Source organism: Macaca fascicularis, chromosome 5, assembly GCF_037993035.2.
Source record: "Macaca fascicularis isolate 582-1 chromosome 5, T2T-MFA8v1.1".
Lineage (NCBI taxonomy): Eukaryota > Metazoa > Chordata > Mammalia > Primates > Cercopithecidae > Macaca > Macaca fascicularis.
Window position 1 is genome coordinate 138,191,267 of NC_088379.1, and position 18,961 is coordinate 138,210,227.

The 18,961-nt window shown below is 34.2% G+C and overlaps 1 protein-coding gene across 2 annotated transcripts in view; it reads left to right on the top strand.

Annotated features, from left to right (window-relative positions):
• Window positions 1–18,961, top strand: part of PCDH10 (protocadherin 10) — a 59,471-nt gene that overhangs the window by 36,863 nt on the left and 3,647 nt on the right. The window contains exon 5 of one of the 2 annotated variants that reach the window (XM_005555922.5): window positions 4,056–4,677. The exons of the other annotated variant lie outside the window; for it this stretch is intronic. Coding sequence (XP_005555979.1) covers window positions 4,056–4,075 — 20 coding nt within the window. The 3' untranslated portion in view covers window positions 4,076–4,677. Of the gene's footprint in view, window positions 1–4,055; window positions 4,678–18,961 lie in introns of those variants that run through there. 2 annotated transcript variants of the gene reach the window in all.

The following is an 18,961-nucleotide window of genomic DNA, read 5'->3' on the forward strand; positions in this document are numbered from 1 at the left end:
AAATAGGATTCCACAATATAAGGAAAAAATATACACCATGGAATTTTTATTAAAAATTATATCTATGCTAAGTTATGAGAAGGTAGATATTTGAGAATCTCTTTTCCATTAAGGATACATTTTCACCTAGTGTTTAGATATTAAGATAATTGTCTTAATCTAACATTTATGACTCACTATGAAGAATAAATGCACTGAATGAATAAAATTGAAAAGGAACACAATCCTTTTCCTATTACTTCTGATTTTATTTGATTGAAAATAAAACCTTCTTTCCCATCGAGTGACCAATTCCCTACATGTTGATGCATCACAAGAAAAAAATGCTTTTGTGAAATAAAAAGAAAAAGAAATTCTCCGAGTATGCTTTGATAATTCCAAAACATACATAGAATACATTAGAAAACATAGAGATTCTCTGTGTATTTGACTCATTCTGTCGAACCTGAAATGCATCAGCAAATGTTCCATGTTACTTAACACTGGAATAATTGTCCTGGTACTGGCTCTAAAATGTCATCAATTAATATTTTTTTTGTGGGGAAGGTCAGATAATATTTGCTTGCTACTTGTCCAACATTAGCCCATACAACGCTAAAAGAATAATAGGTTTTGTTTGTTTTTTGAGGCAGAGCCTTGCTCTCTCTCCTAGGCTGGAGTGCAGTGGCAGGATCTCAGCTCATTGCAACCTCCACTTCACAGATTCAAACAATTCTTGTTCCTCAGCCTCCGGAGTAGCTGGGATTATAGGCCTGTGACACTAAACCCTACTAACTTTTGTATTTCTAGTAGAGACGGGCTTTCGACATGTTGGTCAGGCTGGTCTCAAACTCCTGGGCTCAAGTGATCCACCGGCCTCGGCCTCCCAAAGTGTTGGAATTACAGGCGTGAGCCATCATGCCCAGCCAAGAATAATAGTTATTCAGTGTTTAAACTCAACCCTTAAAAGGTTTGAAATAAAGCGGATGTGACTAAAACTTTAGTAATAGTATAAACTATTTCTAGGTTGGCAGGATTTTGGCTCCTCTGCATCCTTGGACTCCTTATCTGTGGATTCAATCAACTGTGGATTAAAAATATTTGGAAAAAAAAGTCCTGCAAAGTTTCAAAAAGCAAAACTCTAATTTGTCATGCACTGAGTACTACCTTGAATTTATGTGAACAAAGTGATGTGCCTGCTGTTAGGCATTATATTAGATGTTGTAAGTAACCTGAAGATAATTTAGCATATTTAGGAGGACATGCATAGGATATATGCATACACTACGGGCCATTTATAAGGGACTTGAGCATCCTCCGATTTGGGGGGCAACCTGGAACCAGGCCCTCACAGATACTGAGGGATAACTCTTCACAAATGTACGATTAACTTCTGACATGGAGGAAATTTTCCTTCCTCAATCTAATTAGTTCTGACCTTCAGAACTTAGATCAGATCTAAGTTCAGATCTTATATTCGTCCTATCCAAATCTGCATTACTGAATTAACGCATAGGTGGGAGGAAGTAAATTTAATAAAAGGTGATTAAATTATTCAGACAAGTAGAATAGGTGTATTATTCAGACAAGTAGAATAGTGAACTTTAAAAAAAAAAAAAACATGTAACTCTAAGCAGCAATTAGAAGATGTCTTTTAAGTTTATATTTAAGATATTGAGTATAACATATGTTAAGCTTCTGTGTTCTTATAACTGTGAACCATATTAATACTTTCTTTTATTAAAAAGAAACAATTTCTTTTTGTATCCTAACTAAATCAAGTGAACATATAATATTTATGTTAATGGCTTTTAAGCCATAAGAACTAGAAATGATATTTTATACTCTAAACATATGCTCAGTTGACTACTTTCTGAATTTATACTAAGATGTAGTTTTTCAGTATATTAGTTTTTTGACATAATGAATTAGTTTATAGGTTGACTATAGGCCACTCCTGAGTTTCTTTTGTTCTTGAACTAAGAAAAGAATGTTTCCTCTAAATCAGCATTTTCTGATTTTTACTATTAAAAATAAAGGCCCCTACCCGGCTTATTTTGAAAGAAGTAATATTATTTGTAGGTGACAATATTTTCCTTGGTTGTCTAGAAAGCACAAAATCTTCTGTAAGTAATGATAGTGTTTCTTTTCATTCACCAGTGGGTCCAGTTTGGACAACAAATTATTTGGTGACCGTAATGATTTGCTCTGAGTCATTTTATAAACTTGAACTTCTGTGGTTTCACTATTCTAATTTATTGAATAATTTTCAATTCTGATTGGTGTACACATTTATTTGAATTATTTCACATGTAAGTTTCTCATGAAACAGTTTGAACTCAAGGACACAGAAAAATAGGATTTCATTCCATTAAAATAATAATTCCATTTACTTGTAGAATATTCTGTGGAATATTATGACCTGGCTACTGTGTGGTACAATATTGTATCAAATTCATTTTATACTTCTTGATATCATATAATATTACAAAATATGTTCTGATTACTTTCAATACTAGTTATTATACTACATAATACATGTAGATATTTATTTTCATTTTCATTTCTGTTGATGATAGTGCCTGACTGCTATGGTTTTTGTTGTTGTTGTTGTTGTTGTTGTTGTTGTTTGAGATGGAGTTTCGCTCTTGTCTCACAGGCTGGAGTGCAATGGCACGATCTTGGCTCACTGCAACCTCTGCCTCCTGGGTTCAAGCAATTCTCCTGCCTCAGCCTCCACAGTAGCTGGGATTATAGGCGCCCACCACCATGCCAGGCTAATATTTTGTATTTTTAGTAGAGACAAGGATTCACCATGTTGGCCAGACTGGTTTCAAACTCCTGACCTCAGGTGACCCACCCACCTCGGCCTTCCAAATTGCTGGGATTACCGGCGAGAGCCACCACATCTGGCTGACTCTATGGTTTTAATTGATGTGCCTGCTAAATGGTGAACTAGTAAACAACTGTTTCATGATCAGAAACTAAGCTTTTGAGGAAAAATAAATGAGGATAAATAGATAATTAGATAGACTTGAAATGAGTTGAAATACCAGAGAATAAGGTTGAGAAGATCAATGTGTTCTTATCTTTGTTTAAAAAAAGCAACCATTTATGAAATTAAAATAATTCAGTTTTGCTACTTAATGTGCTTTGTAACTTTTAATGAGATATATGAAAATTTTATCTAAATTCAACTAGCTTTATTTTCAGCACATTTTTGTTATACGTCTGTTATGTGCCACATACTGATTGATATGATACAACTGCTCTCATTGTGCTTATGGTCAAATATTACAAAGTTTATGGATAAGGGAAGAAATATTATTTATCATTACAAATAAAATACTTAAAATTATGAAATCTGGACAATCAAATCTGGGCATTCTGCTTTGTAATTTAATATATTTTATATAACTGGAACAAATTTGATAATATTTTTCTCCCCTTTGCCTTTATTAATTCCTTTGTGAGAAAACTGATTCTCATAAATAAGAATACTTTAAAAAAATGTATGGACCATAAAAAGACTTGGTTTTAAAATTTTATAAATGAGATTAAATAAACCTAGAAAATGTGAGTCATCTTTAAATTATTTAACTACATAAATACTTCCTGGTACCATTTTCTGTAATAAATATTGGTTTAATATATATAATTTATAATTTATGAAATTAAATATAAAACAAGCTATTTATAGATTTTGCTAGAGACATTTTCTAGAAATGTAAGGGCCACACATTTTTTTTTTCTATACTCTTACATAATGAAGTGTAGGGATTGTTTTATTTAGATAACTTTAAGAAGTTAAATCTTGACAAATTTCGTCTTTGGTATATAAAATATCCATTTCCCATGCAAAACTAATTTATAAGAATATCAAAATTATCATTTTCAGAATACCAAACAACAGAATGGCTATGACTACTAGCAGTGAAAAAGTTTGACACTACATGTGTTTGGTATGAGGGTACAACTAGTTTCTAATTGTATTTCTTTCTTTTACAATAACATGTAATTCTAAACTCCAAAAATCAACCTATTTTTCTTAGAGTATTTTTCTTTCTTTTTCACAGCACGGAAAAGGATATGCTAGTCAATTCTACAGGACTTACCTGAAGCAGCATGATTTGCACAAAGTCGACCAACAAAAGCATCAACTTTTCAACTTCATTATCTTGGCCATCCAGTTAGTCATGTGTAACTGATTTAGATTTCGGGCGGAGTCATCATGGCCAATTATAGGACCTAATTGCTCTCAGCAGGCCTGAGAAATGAGTTGAAATGTGCAGAACTGTAGAAACTTTAGAGGCAACTGATTTTGCCTCCCCGATCAGTGTGTGCCTGTTTACAGCACTATCTATCTTTCTCTCTCCAAATGTCACTGAGCCCTTTAGATGTTTATATTCACCTCGAGAAGCCAGTCATAAAGATAAAGGAAATTTGTGCATTATAAATGCAATATCACTGTTTTAAACTTGACTGTTTTATATTATTTTTGTGTGATCAAGTGTCCCCCAAACTATTCCAACTTTACAAGAGAAATTGTGATTATGTTCTTTTCACCTGTGGGTTATAAAAAATGTTGTATTCTGAAGACCCACAAAATATCAAAGACATTCTGTAGTTTATACACCGTGTTGCAAAGTGTTTACTGTACTATTTCAAAGCTTCTAAATAAATATAAAATATATATATTATATTATATAATTTTCCTAAAATGTGGTACAACTCAGTTGGTTTTTAAATGGATGCATACAGTCCACATAATACAATAAAATAAAAGGTAATTCAGGGTCCCAACGACAAACTTACTAAGAAAAAATCATTAATAGTTTTCTCCCAATTTTCATATCTTACTCAACCCTGTTTTTCCTTGTTTAAAAGAAAATGATGCTCTAAGCTACAAAATTTTGTCAAAAACTCATACTGAATTTTCAATGCCAAAGACGTAGCTATTAATGTTATCAGACAGAGCACTGACTATGTACTATCAAACTATCTAACAATCTACATGAATCTGATTCTATTTCTATGGCTTTGAATTTAGAATCACTTAAAGCTTTTATAAAGAATCGATAAATTCACCTGTATTTGTTGTTAGAAAAAAAAAAAACTGGGTGTCTGTACATTTTGTGGTGTAAAATATGTAACTGAAGATTACTATTTTAAGAAGTCATCAGTCATATAACTCACACAGAATTTTATTTTGCATAGTTTTACATAGTTTTGTGACTTAATTACACATGAATATAACATCTATAACTCTATATGAATATATGGAGATATATAAACATCTGAACTGGTAAAGAATAACTAAAATATGAAAGATCTCTAAATTTAAGATAAATTTAGAGATAGAAACATGTTACATTTTTGTTTCAGTATTCCATGTGAAAATTTTATAGCTTAAATGTAGTCAGTGTTTGATTAATGAAAAAATTCTTCATGAGTCAGCCTTCAAAAGTTAAGCTTGCCTTTTACTTTTATGTCAACAATATTAATTATTAAATTTAGTAAGAAGCACTTTCCTTTCTTTTATATATTTTTTTCTACTGTTTATGCTGGTTAGAACACATTGGAGAGAGGGGAAAAAATCAGACAATGTAAGATAATCTTTCAAGGAAAAAACAAAATTGTCACAGCTCCCCTCACCCTTTAAAACATTATATCAAAACATTATATCAAACCTTCAACATTATAGCAAAATGTTTGCCCAGTTCAAATTAGAAACCTGTTTTGAAATACTTCCCTTAATTTTTAACTGATCTTATATTCAATGACAATTTGAGCTGCACTGTGTTATTAAAGAATAGACTAAAACTTAACACTTGACAAATGTTCTTCATCACATTTTATGTAACTTAAGTGGAAATTTTTCCTTAGATTTAACATTAAAATGCATATAGACACACACACACACATACACACACACACACACACACACACACTTAGGTCCTGATATGTACATTTAGAGTGATATATCGGTATCTCTCATTTGACTGTTATCAAATTAGATATTAATATATCATATTCCAGTCAGTTCATATATCAAAATAATGTATGTAATGTTCCAGCCTTTCGAAGTCTCTTTAAACATATATGAAGCTAACAGATCATATGTAATACAAAAAGCACATAAATTCACTAAGTGCAGCAGTAACATTTTCTTAAACTTTTGGCATTGCTACTACATTAGTATTTTGAATGATAGACTATTTTAGTAAGGAAATGTTTATACATAATTTAACAGGAAAAAAATCTATTTGTTCCAATTCTTTTGTTTAACAAGAAAATGATTTTCTTGTTGAGTCACTCTGCTTTAATTAAAACGTTTCATGCATCATTTTGCAATCATGGATGAATATCCACATCCATCTTCCTTACTGCATGCATTGAAAATAAGATTATGCTCACTTCATGTATAGTAATTATATTAAGTCACTTACTTCAAAGACATTTTCTTTAATTATTTAACCTTTTATATCATTGTATATAATCTCCCTTGAACCAACTTTTTATATTATATATTTGTGTATTAGTTATTTTCATATATCCTAGTAACCAGTTATACTAACTTACATTTTAGTTCTTAAATTACACCATCAATCTACAAAACCAAAACCAGAACTTCTTCCTAATTTGGGGGACAAATAGTATTATTTAAGGATAAAATGCTAAATTATTAGGTCATTAATCAACTATCTGTTGCATCCAAAGTAAATTAGAAGTTACAGCAGAGTAAGGATATGATTCTAGTAAGTTGGTTAAAATGTTTTCTTCCCATGAGGGGTACTATAAAATGGAAAGTGCAACCAACAAATAATGAAAGTTTCTAATTAAGCATTTACTAGATTAATATATCAAGGAATTTTAGAATAGGCTTTCTATTTAATCTGGTCATTCTAATATCCAATCTTACATAATTTTATATACATCAAAGAAAAATAATATCCATCTTATTAGACAGTATTTCATCAATAAATTATTTCAGAAAAAAATAATCATGTCATTTACTCCTTGTTAACATGGTTAGTTTTAGAGCAGTCAAAGTCAAAAAAAAATTTCCTGTGGAAACAGTGTCTTAATGTTTCAAAGGTATGTCAAAAGACAATTTTTAGAAAATATTTCATCCACATGTAGAATTCTAATTTTTAACGTGTGAACATAGTTTGGTGAAATCATCTTAAATCATATTTAAATATCACATCAGAATTACTTCACAGATATAATAGTGTCAATATGTGTGTCATCTTTTCTCGGCAAATATTAAGGAAATGTGTATTTTATTTTATAAAGATATTAAATGCAATGCCTTTATCAAACATTGCAAATTAAGAACTATAGTTGAATATTTGAATATTTTAATTTCTCATTGTTTTATTTGTTAATTGGGTTGTAATTTGCCATCAGATTCTCTGTATTATAGAAGCTATCTTGCTTCTTCAATTAAGAGGAGGAAAAAGAATCTCACAATTCTCAACATAATCTTTAACAACTGCACATTAATTGTACCATTTTACCTTCTAAACATTGTTTACTGGAGCTCAGTTAATCTTTAAAACAATTACTCAGGCAGAATGTGGCAAAAGTTCAGCAAGATCAAGAAAAGTATTTAAGTTACTGACTGATCATAGCACTGTTATTTGTCATTGCATGTATTTTCCCCCCTCATTTTTCTATGTGTGCTATTGATACCCAAGGAACTCAAAAATACTTAAAATATTGGTATACTTGATGATTTTTCTGAAAATCTTATATTTTTCATATTACAATTTCTTGGGTTCTTTATCTTTTTCAAGTCTAATTTTGTAGTGGTAAAGGCTTTGCACTTAACATCCTTTTATGTTCCTTTTTAACAAGGAAAAACAGAAAATAATGGAATTCCATATTTTTTACACCATGAAGTAGTAAAATTATTTTATATATTGTTAGTACTTCAAGAAACATCCCTCTGTGAAGTCAGACAAAATCCTTATACAGTAATTTGTGAAACTGTTCAGTAGAGTATTTTTTTCTTCAAATCTTGGCATAGGTTTTAGATTATAGCATTCTGTAAGAATGCGGGTAGATGGGTGCCGCCAGAGTATTGCAGGCAATAATACGACTAAAATTCTAATACTTTTAGTGTGCATGCATGTATTTCTAATCACTGTTATTTTTTAAGTATTTGTAACATTAGAAAAATTGCTTTTATTTCTTGAAAATTTGTCACATGCTTAGTTTGAAGTTTTACTCTCCAGATGTTTTTGAGTTGCATAAAAATCTTGCATTCATCATTCAAAAAATACTAAATTTCACATGAGACTCAAAAATTTCTGAATGATAGAACTCAGACTTCCAATACATTCATACATGCTAGAGCTGAAAGTAAGCAGGGAATTTCAGCTCTAAACACATTTTTGAGACAGTTATCTGTGAGTGAAAACAGGGTATTATAACTAAAGATGAGTTTCAATCTTAACTATAGTGTTTGTTACTGTGAATGCTATAATAATACATAAGTAAAATGAGTGTAAATGTAATAAATTATTTTATACTGCTGTATACATATGAAATAAATAAAACTAGGATACATATTATGCCATTTTTCCATGCATGCATCTTCCACTGACGCCTGAGGGAGCTTTGAATAAAAATCAGTGGCAAATATGGCTCTAAGTTTAAAAACATCTAATGCTGATTTAGTAATTTCAGTCTTAATATAACAGGTCTAAGGGGACATCTGTTCAAAACTGAGTCTCATTTGAAGCAGCATATGCTAGGTTTTAAAGAATTTCATTATATTTATAGTTTTGAAAGTAGACATTTCGTTGTATATGATTCTCATGATACCCAAAATGAGTCATAGAAGCATCTATTTTTCCACCTAATGCTGTATTTACTTTTTAACTTTTTTTTGATGTGTAGTAAATCCAAGGGTCCACAAAGATTAACATAGAGGTTGTACTTAAGATACGAGTGCCTTCAAGCAATAAAAGAAAAGGATTTTATCTAAAACTTTAGAAACACAGCATTTCATATTTAAAGTTGACAGAAATGTAAGGAAAAAATCCATATGGGTATCATTTTCCAGGTAGAAAATGTGAATTAAGGGATAGATACTTTTTACAATATTAAAATAATCAAATTAACCCCATAGAAATTTAGGTCTGAATTAACTACAAGGTAAAATAAGAAATGTGCTTCTTAATCTCATGTTTTTTTCTCTGTAACTGATTTTCTTGAGTTCAAATTGCACATACCTGAACCAAGGTTCATTTTATAAGGCAACAAGTTGGCCGGGGGGAGGGTGTGGCTAGGCGTTTCTCTTGCTTTGAACATCTGATAAACCAATTCAGTGGAAGAGAAGGGAATGAAATACAGAAGAATGATAGTTCTCAATGAAATGTTAACAGCTATGATTACAAGTTGCCTTGGTTCTCCCTGTATATCTCTACCTTTTATCCCTTACTTTCACTCTTTCTGGGAAATATAACATAGACTCTTTAAAATTATGAATTTTCAGTGGTAAAATTAAATTGTATTAGATGACAGACATATACTGAGGTCTGACAGTGAGAGAATGTACGAATGAATGGTACTATTTGCTTTTAGGAAAATTCTAATTTCCAAGGAAATTGGAGGAAAATATTAAATAATCAAATAATTAAGTGATCAAAATTTATGGTTGAGAGTTATCAGTGGCCCGAGATTATAACATAAAAAAATAAGTAAATAGAATAGAAAAATAGATTAGAAAAGCATCAAAATACATCATTTATGTAAAAGCAAATGGTTCTTTGTGAAGCTTTTTTCAGATATATGTATAAAATAGGTCACAATGTAAAATATATTTCTTACTGTGAATCACTCCCCAAAATATTTGAAAAGCACTACACCATATGATCTGTATTTCAAATTTAAACTTATTTAATGCTGTGGAAACAGGGAAGATATTTTTGAAGTTAGCTCACATCTGAATCTTAATCTTTTACCCTTTGTAAAATATGGATAAGTACACTTAGTTGTAGAATAGATGTGAGGATTAGATGAGCGGATAAATCTGAAATGCATAGCACAATGCTAACACAGACTTGTAACTGCCCAACAGGTTCACCTTGCCCACTGCTTAGACACAGCCAATTTATCATGACAGGGGAATTGCGATAGAGAAAGTTGTTCATGCAGAGCCTGCTGTTAGGGAGACCAGAGTTTTATTATTACTCAAATCAGTTTTCCAGAGTATTTGGGGAATCAGAGTTTTTAAGAATAATTTGGTGGGTAAGGGGACCAGTGAATCAGGTCTGATTAGATGGTTCAGAGATGAAATCATAGGAAATAGAAGCTGTTAAGCTGTCATGTTGCACTGTTAGTTCCTGGCTGGGGGTCACAAGACCGGATGCACCAGTTTATCAATCTGGGTGGTGCCCACTGATTGATTAAGTACAGAGTCTCCAAAATATCTCAAACAGTGATTTTAGGTATTACAATAGTGAGGTTATCCCCAGAAGAAATTTAGAAAAGGTCAGAATCTTGTAGCCTTCAGCTGCATGACTCTTAAACCATAATCTCTAATCTTGTGGCTAATTTTTTAGTCCTACAAAGGCAGTCTAGTCCCCAGACAGGAAAGGGGTTTGTTTTGGGAAAGGGCTGTTATCATCTTTGTTTCAAAGTTAAACTATAAACCAAGTTTCTCCCAAAGTTAGCTTGGCCTATGCCTAGGAGTGAACAAGGACAGCTTGGAGGTTAAAAGCAAGATGGGATTGGCTAGTTTAGATCTCTTTCACTGCAATAGTTTTCTCAGTTATAATTTTACAATGGCAGTTTCACAATGAAAGTAGTATATGTTATTACTTTTTTTTCCCAACATTTAACCACTGATCTTGGTTACCAAAAGTATAGAATACAGTCTACAAACAAAAGAAATTCTTTTCTCTAAATTCCAACCTGCCACAGAGTTGTGTCTAAGCAGTGCAAATTTCAAACCCTCAAGATGAAAGTAGACTTGCCTTTGGTATCCACTCATCAGCTCAGTTCATATTTGCCTCTCCATTTATCAGTAGTATGGAGTACAAAAAATAAAACACATCTGGCTAGCTTCACTTTCTTCCTCCCCTTCATTTTACGACTCTCAAATAGTCCTCTATCTCTACTGTTGAAAAATACATGTGTATGTTTGCACTAGGACATATTTAACTGACCCTAATGTCCTTTCTGAATATGTATTTCCATACAAATAAATGCTTGTTGGAAATACCGAATATTTGAAAGAATCATTTTGTTTGCATATGATTTTCATAAAAATGAATTAGGGCAGTGTTTAGTATCTGCTCAATAGAATTGAATTTTAAAAGTTGCTGTAATAGTAGACTTCTTGAAATTGTCATTACTTAGCTTGACAGGCTCTGTTCCCTAGAGGTGTCCTTTGGGTGTTCAGAATATAACTAAAATCTCCTCTTTTTTTTTTTTTTTTTTTTCTTTTTAATCAAAAGTTTTATCTCCTTGTCAGGAAAACTAGGTTTTAAATTTCCCAGTTAAGGTAGTTCAAATTAATCTGTAACTTAACTGATATTTCTAAAGGAGTATTCATATTGTGAAGGGAATTAATTGATCCATATTGAAAATATTGTGTAGGTGAAGATATTTTTGTTTTGGTATGCTTCTTTATTTTTTGTAGAAAACATCTGATGATCATTGGGCAGTTCCTCAACCAATCTGTCTGAAAGATAGGAACATTTAGATAACATTGCAATCACCTAATCTGAAACACAATCCCCATCTCCATTTTCTCCCTATCATTATGAAAAACTCTTATCTTGATCATGAAAAAAAGAAGTGTTGGCATGGTGAATTGTGTAAGCCCACAACTCTAAATGTTACTTCAAAAATGTGAGAATTCTCTTATTCTCAGTTGTGTTTCTTAATTAATAATAGAGTGAATAGCCAATTTCAAACTTCTCTAGCAAAATATTTCTCTCAAAATGTTGTGTGTGTGTGTGTGTGTGTGTGTGTGTGTGTGTAATTGGGAAAGGTAATAACAGGCTCATATGAAAGAATTACATGAACATAAAGGATCATATTATAGGTAAAACATCCACCTTTTGTTCCCCTCTAATGTTAGTCTTTAAAGTATCAACATGCCTGTTTGGAAAGCAATAGTATTTGATCATCAACAAACTGGCATGGGCCTTTCAACACCACGCAATCAATGATTTATTTTAACATTACATGAAAACCACCCTTATTTATGACAGGGCTACGAAGACTCCAAAAAAAAAAAAAAAAAAAAAAAAAACATGGTTGTAACAGAATATACCAAACGAAACTGAATTAAAGACAGAGAGAATGAGAGGTGTGTGAGAGTTACATTTTAAGATACATAAGATAAGGAAAAAAGTAATGAAAACAAATGATAAGTAATTCTATTTTAACCTGACAAAGAATGAAATAAAGTGGTATAGTACTCCTTAAGCAACATTAAGAAGTATACTAAATTTTATTTTAAAATGTGGTAATATCAAACCACCTCATTGAATGCCTCCATAGATGCTTACGTTGCTTCCATTGCCTCTTTGACAATGATGTATGGCCTCACATGACAGTGTTTGCAAATATTACTCCATTTAAAGGTGTCTTCCTGATGCTAGGATGATGTCCTTATAACTTTAGAAACCAGAATAGGGAAACATTGGTGATACCACTAACATCATGCAAAGATATGTAATACTGGCCTAGCTTTTTATCAAGTTATATGATAAGGCTACAACAGTGTGGTTATTGGTTATAGATGTTACTGCTGAGGTGAGAAGCAAACTTCTAACTGGAAATCAGTTATTGGGAGTGAAAAGGATATATTAGGTGATTTTTTTACTTTAAGATGTATTTTTGTGTGTGTGAGAAAGCATTTTTTAACACTCTATAGAAGTGTCTATCCAAGTCCTACATATAATAACAATAAAAGATAAAAATAAATGCTACAAATAACTAAGAATTGACTAATTTAGAGTTAGCAAGATAACTTGTCTGGCTGGCGGCTCATACTTGTAATCCCAGCACTTTAGGAGGACGAGGTGTAAGGATCGCTTGAGTTCAGGAGTTGGAGATCAGCCTGGGTGACATGGAGAGACCCTGTCTCTACAAAACAATGTTTTAAAAATTTAGCCGGGAGTAGTGGCGTGCACCTGTAGTCCCAGCTACTTGAAAGGCTGAAATGGTAGGATCACTTGAGCCGGAGAGGTGGCGGTTGCAGTGAGCTGAGACTGTGTCACTGCACTCCAGCCTGGGTGACAGAGTGAAACCCTGTCTAAATAATAATAATAATAATAATAATAATAATAATAATAATACGTTGATTAATTAAATAGCAAGATAACTTGCAACAATGGAAAAGAGAAAAAGAGACGTTGGGGTAAGAAGAGACTACTGTGAATCTCTAGGTAAGGAACAAATGAACCCAATTGACTTAGAATGAACTGGTAAAAATGGAGGGGAGAGGGTAGAATTGAGAGGCCTTTCAGAGGACAAATAGACTGTACTTCTTCACTACCTTGATGGTCAGTCAGCTGATGAAGGCGAGGGAGAAATGATGGAGAGGACCATAATGCCATTAAACAAGTTAAGGTAAAGGAAAACAAACAAACAAACAAAAAAACAATGTGCAGAAAGGTATCTTATTTGTAGAAAGGCTTTCTAATTCTATTATTTAATTTTACTATGTTTTCTGCCAATGTGGGGCCTGAAGTACATTATAGTTGAACAATTCCACAGTTGTTGTTAATTTTTTATTTTTTATTTATTTAGTTATTTTTTGTTTTGAGACGGAGTCTTGCTCTGTCACCCAGGCTGGAGTTCGGTGGCGCGATCTCGGCTCACTGCAAGGTCCACCTCCTGGGTTCACACCATTCTGCTGCCTCAGCCTCCCCAGCAGCTGGGACTACAGGCGGACGCCACCACGCCTGGCTAATTTTTTTGTGTTTTTAGTAGAGACGGGATTTCACCATGTTAGCCAGGATGGTCTCGATCTCCTGACCTCGTGATCCACCCCCCTCGGCCTCCCAAAGTGTTGGGATTACAGGGGTGAGCCACCCCGCCCGGCCTTTAATTTTTATTCTAATATAAAATGGTACTATCCATGCTGCATTCTGCTTTATTCTCTGTGTAATAACTGATGGTTATTAATACTATTTAAATTAAATATCTTAAGTCAAAACTTTCTCATTAATGTTTAGAAGCAATTTTATAAATATATGTAAATTATAAATAGTTTTAAAGTTTTTTTGTATGTATAACTTTGACTAGTATATGTACCCAATTAGGCTTGACTCATGTAAAAATAACACAGGTTAAGTCCAACTTTCTGGCTTTTTTGTTTGTTTGTTTGTTTTGTAACACACCCATAACAATAAGTAATAAAGATAAAGAAAATGTTAATAAAAAAATTAAAAGATGCAACAATTGTAAAAGGCATTTTAAAATATTTCCTATAAATCTGAGTTCAACTAATGTTTTCAACAATTATTTTTGAAGAAGTCTTAACACCTTCAAGTTGTTAAGTCTATGTTCATCAACTATCTTCTAACCTCTACTAGCAATTAATCTCATTTTCTATTTTTTAAGCAGGTCCCACAGGATGATAGAATTTTAATGCAGAACAGGGCCTTAAAAATATTTTGGTCTGAATCCCACCTATGAAGAAAATAACACAAATATAAGTCAACTCATGGAAGAACCTAATAATAAACCTAACAACCTACACTAATCCTTTCTCTTGACTCTGAACTCTCCACCTGTGCCAAGCTATGTTTCCATTCTCTGTGTCTTATTTTAAATTGAAATCTTGGGAGTAGTTATATTTGAAAATATGCAAATAAATTATAACATCTAGAACCTCACTTTATATTTTAAAATTTCCACTTCTTAGTATGTTCATCCATAATGATGATTCTCTCATAAAAGGCACTGTTAAATTTGGTCTAAGAAACTAAAGACAGTTCTTACTATTCTTTTATGGATTTATATTAAAATGAAATGTAGGCATTTTTATTCCTCTTAATGACAAGTTATATTGGTCGTGAGTAAGCACAATTAGAGCCAAATATGAGTATGTCTCCCAGAGAAATCACATTGAACAAACTGCTGCATCACCAAGAGTAAATCTGACTAACCTGATTTTACAAAATCATCATCATTTCACCCAATAATTTCACCCAAGCTAGCTCAATATACTTCAACTAATTTAATGAAGCATTGAAAGAAAAATAGGAAGGCATGCAAAGGGTAGTTTAGTCATGTATTATTCACCCCATTGAAGGAGGCATTCCCACCATAGGGTTATGGGAATGGAGACACACACACCTAACAGTGGACAGATGGATGACAATGACAGCAATTTTTTAGTCAAATATTCTCACAACCTTGGGGAAGAACCTGCACGACAAAAAAGGCCTTGCTGGGGTTGCACTCGGGGACGGAGCAAACAACCTCCCACTAGAGGATGTGACTGAATTGTTTGAGTAATTCTGTGGGTCTGGGCCTGGAACTGAAACCTCACTACTTAGGGATAAAAAGGAATTATGCTGGGCACGGTGGCTCATGCCTGTAATCCCAGCATTTTGGGAGGCCGAGGCAGGCAGATCACCTGAGGTCGGAAGTTCGAGACCAGCCTGACCAACATAGTCTCTACTAAAAATACAAAACTAGCCGGGTATGGTGGATCATGCCTGTAATCCCAGCTACTCTGGAGGCTGAGGCAGGAGAATGGCTTGAACCTGGGAGGCGGAAGTTGCAGTGAGCCGAGATCATGCCATTACACTCCAGCCTGGGCAACCAGAATTAAACTCCATCTCAAAAAAAAAAAAAAAAAAGAAAAAGAAAAAAAGGAATTGTGCTTGAGGATCCCTAATAAAGACAATTCTTTGGCTAGGGGAATCTTATCTTTGGGATCAGAATGCAGAAGGCTTAGGGCATTTGAGGCTCTCTCGGTTATATAAGATATCAAGGCAGCACGTAATATTGGGCCTTAATTTTAGACCCCCACTATCTCCTTGAAGCCTTGGCATCAGTTTATATCTTTGTCATAAGTAGATTGCTATGCAGTGGAACAAACTCCCTAGGATGTGAAGTATGCACTTGACCAGGGTAAAGAGGGCTATGAATGATGGAATCTTCAAAAACATAAACTTTAGTGGTGTCCCGCTTATGACCAATAAAGAAAAGTGAGGGACTTGTGTGGCATTATTGCAGAGAATACAGAGGGATGTGGATTTAAGCTAATCCATACCTATGGCAATAGCAGGAGTTCTATTTACCAGTTAGTAGCTTAAACAGCAATTCTTTGAAGATAGCATTATGCCTCTTACTTAACCTGGCTGTTCAGGGTCTTGAGGGTACATGGAAGTTGCACTGAGTACCTTCTTTAAGAGCCCAACATTGTCTATTTTAAGAAGTAAAGTAAATGCCTTAATCACTATCAATAATGTTTACAACTTTAAAGGAATAAGAAGTGTTCTGGTGAGGCCTTGTATTGTGGCCCTAGTACATATAGTGACATTTGTTGCCTTGATTTTTATATTATGTCTCTGTGGGGCAAGAGATTCTCAGAGATCTTTACCTCCAAGGGATCAACTCTTAGACAACAGACTGAGAGATTATGAAAATGTACGGAAGAAGGCATTTTCCATCCGGGGCTTTTGGTACAAAACTGACTGCCTTATGTTTGGCCAGTTATGCTGACCCTTTCATCCTGTTGTTTATCAGGGACATCCTGACAGAGGAATTTTACTGAAAAGCAGTAAAATTCCATTGAGCTCCATCACGTATAATGGTGGTAGTTGATCCATAAAGTGTATCAACATGTTCTCTCAGTTGTTCGCAGGTTGTTAAGAGTTCCACAAGTGAGTTGATCTCTTCTAGCACTGAGGCATCAGACAAGAGGCTGAGGAGAGGTGAAGCCACTCATTCTTGCAGGGAGGCTATATTAGAGGGTCCAGTTTGGTGCCAGTCTGTTGAAGGAAGTCCTAGGTAGCTATGCAGAACTTATGGAATGCTAATTTCATGACTCAGGGCATAATGGCCAGCTTGGTATGGAGGATCAGAAGCCAATATCTATGAGAGTTCTCTATTTCCAGAAAAGCCCAGTGTGTGACCAAAAATTGCCACGCTAAAGATGTATGGTGTAGGGCCAAGGAGAAGTCCACTGTCAGCTTATGCCATGGTATAGAGATTCCAGAAGAAATGAGAAGTGGTCAAATTATATACCTTTATTTGAATTTTGTTCTCTCTCTCTGTATCCAAGATTCCTTCCTTCTTTTTCTAACAATTTTTCCCTTTTATACTCTGCTCATAGTTATAAACTTTTTACTTTAGCAAACCTTAAATAATTATCATAAAGGTTAGGGGCCCTTTCCAAGGAAATGGTTGTATCATAGGGTTTAAGAGCCCCAGACTTAAGTTGGGTTTTAAATAACACCTATGCTTTGCCATAGGGGTGTCATGGGTATTTTACCCTGTCAAGCTAAGAATCATGATCTTTATTGCAACAGAGAAACAGACAACATTTTGGCACAATGGAAGAGTTCTGGGGTCATGACCCAGAGGTCATTCTCAAAACCATTGTCTACTATAGGCATGCAGCCTCTCTCCTTTTTTTTTTTTTTTTTTTTTAATCTCTCTGTACAAATTTCCTCAGAATATTTTGAATTTCTAAACATATAAAGTTTAATAATCACAGCTTTCAGTCTGTTTCCTGATCACTCTAGGTGGACACCTTCTGTGTGGTTGAGGGTAAAAATGTTGGGAGCCTAGTAGTCCACCTGTAGACAGCTATCTCATTCCCCAGTGAATATCAGTCAATCTCTTCAGTGCTGGAGACCGCATCTAGTAAGGTCATTTTGACTGTGAGGCAGGCATGGCAGTGAAGTACTTTTGCATGCTGGTAAACAGCAACACTAAGAAAAGCCTAGGTATTTTGGATAGGGTTTTTCACTGGGAGAGTAGCTGCATTACCTCTCCATTGTTTTAAGAGGGGCTGGTAAGAAATGCTCCTAAACTCTCTCTCATTATTTTTCCATCAGTGTCTTGACCATGGGCTGCCATGGATGTCTACCTTTGTACCCCTGGGAGTCAGGAGGATGCATGGGATGCATTGAGGGAAACAGTTACACAGGAAATGGGCAAGGTGGCTACCTTTGCCTGAACGGCAGCTCTCGTTAGGCAACCTGGGAGCCATGCTTAATTCTTTCTAGGGTATCAGTCTTCTTCTTTTCTACAAACCTGGCAATGTGTCATCCCATGTTCCTCCTGGGGGTGTACAGTCACAGTTAATATCCACGTGGCTGTCCCACGCAGCTAATGGAGGTCACTAGATTAGATGCCATAACCAGAGAGCTCTAGATTACCCTTGATAGGCAGGACTCAAGCACCAGCCTACCTTTAAGGTGCTGTGTTGTCACTACTTTTATGGGCAGGAGACTCAGGGACACTTGCCAAAAACAGACCAAACCCAACAGTCAGTCATGCCTAGGTATAGTCAATTAACAAGAATTCTTCTTTTGGAGAAAAACAAGAGTTTCCTAGAAAGGGAAGAGAAGGAACAAAGTGGTACTGGAACCAATTAGTGGTTTGTTCGCATGTGGCCTTCCTAGTATCATGAAAGTACTTAGCCAAAAGCAATGAATTAAAGTTGACCAGGTGTCCTTGGTCATGGTTGGAGGTCATTCTTTAAGAGGTTATTTTACTTGCCTCCTATTCACTCTATTGGTGAGGGAGACATTCCTGCCCTGGGATTATTGGGATGGAGAATCTGCAGCTGGACACTGGACAAATGGCATCTACAACAATTTATTAGTCACATCTTCTCACATCCTGGGAGAGGAGGACACTACATTCTGCACAGGACCATGTGGAGGTTGCACTTGGAAACAAAGGGAACAACCAGGGACTGTGGGAGAAAAGCTTTGTGTTTCAAGAAGTGAACCCTGGTTCCAAGGGGATGATGTGATTA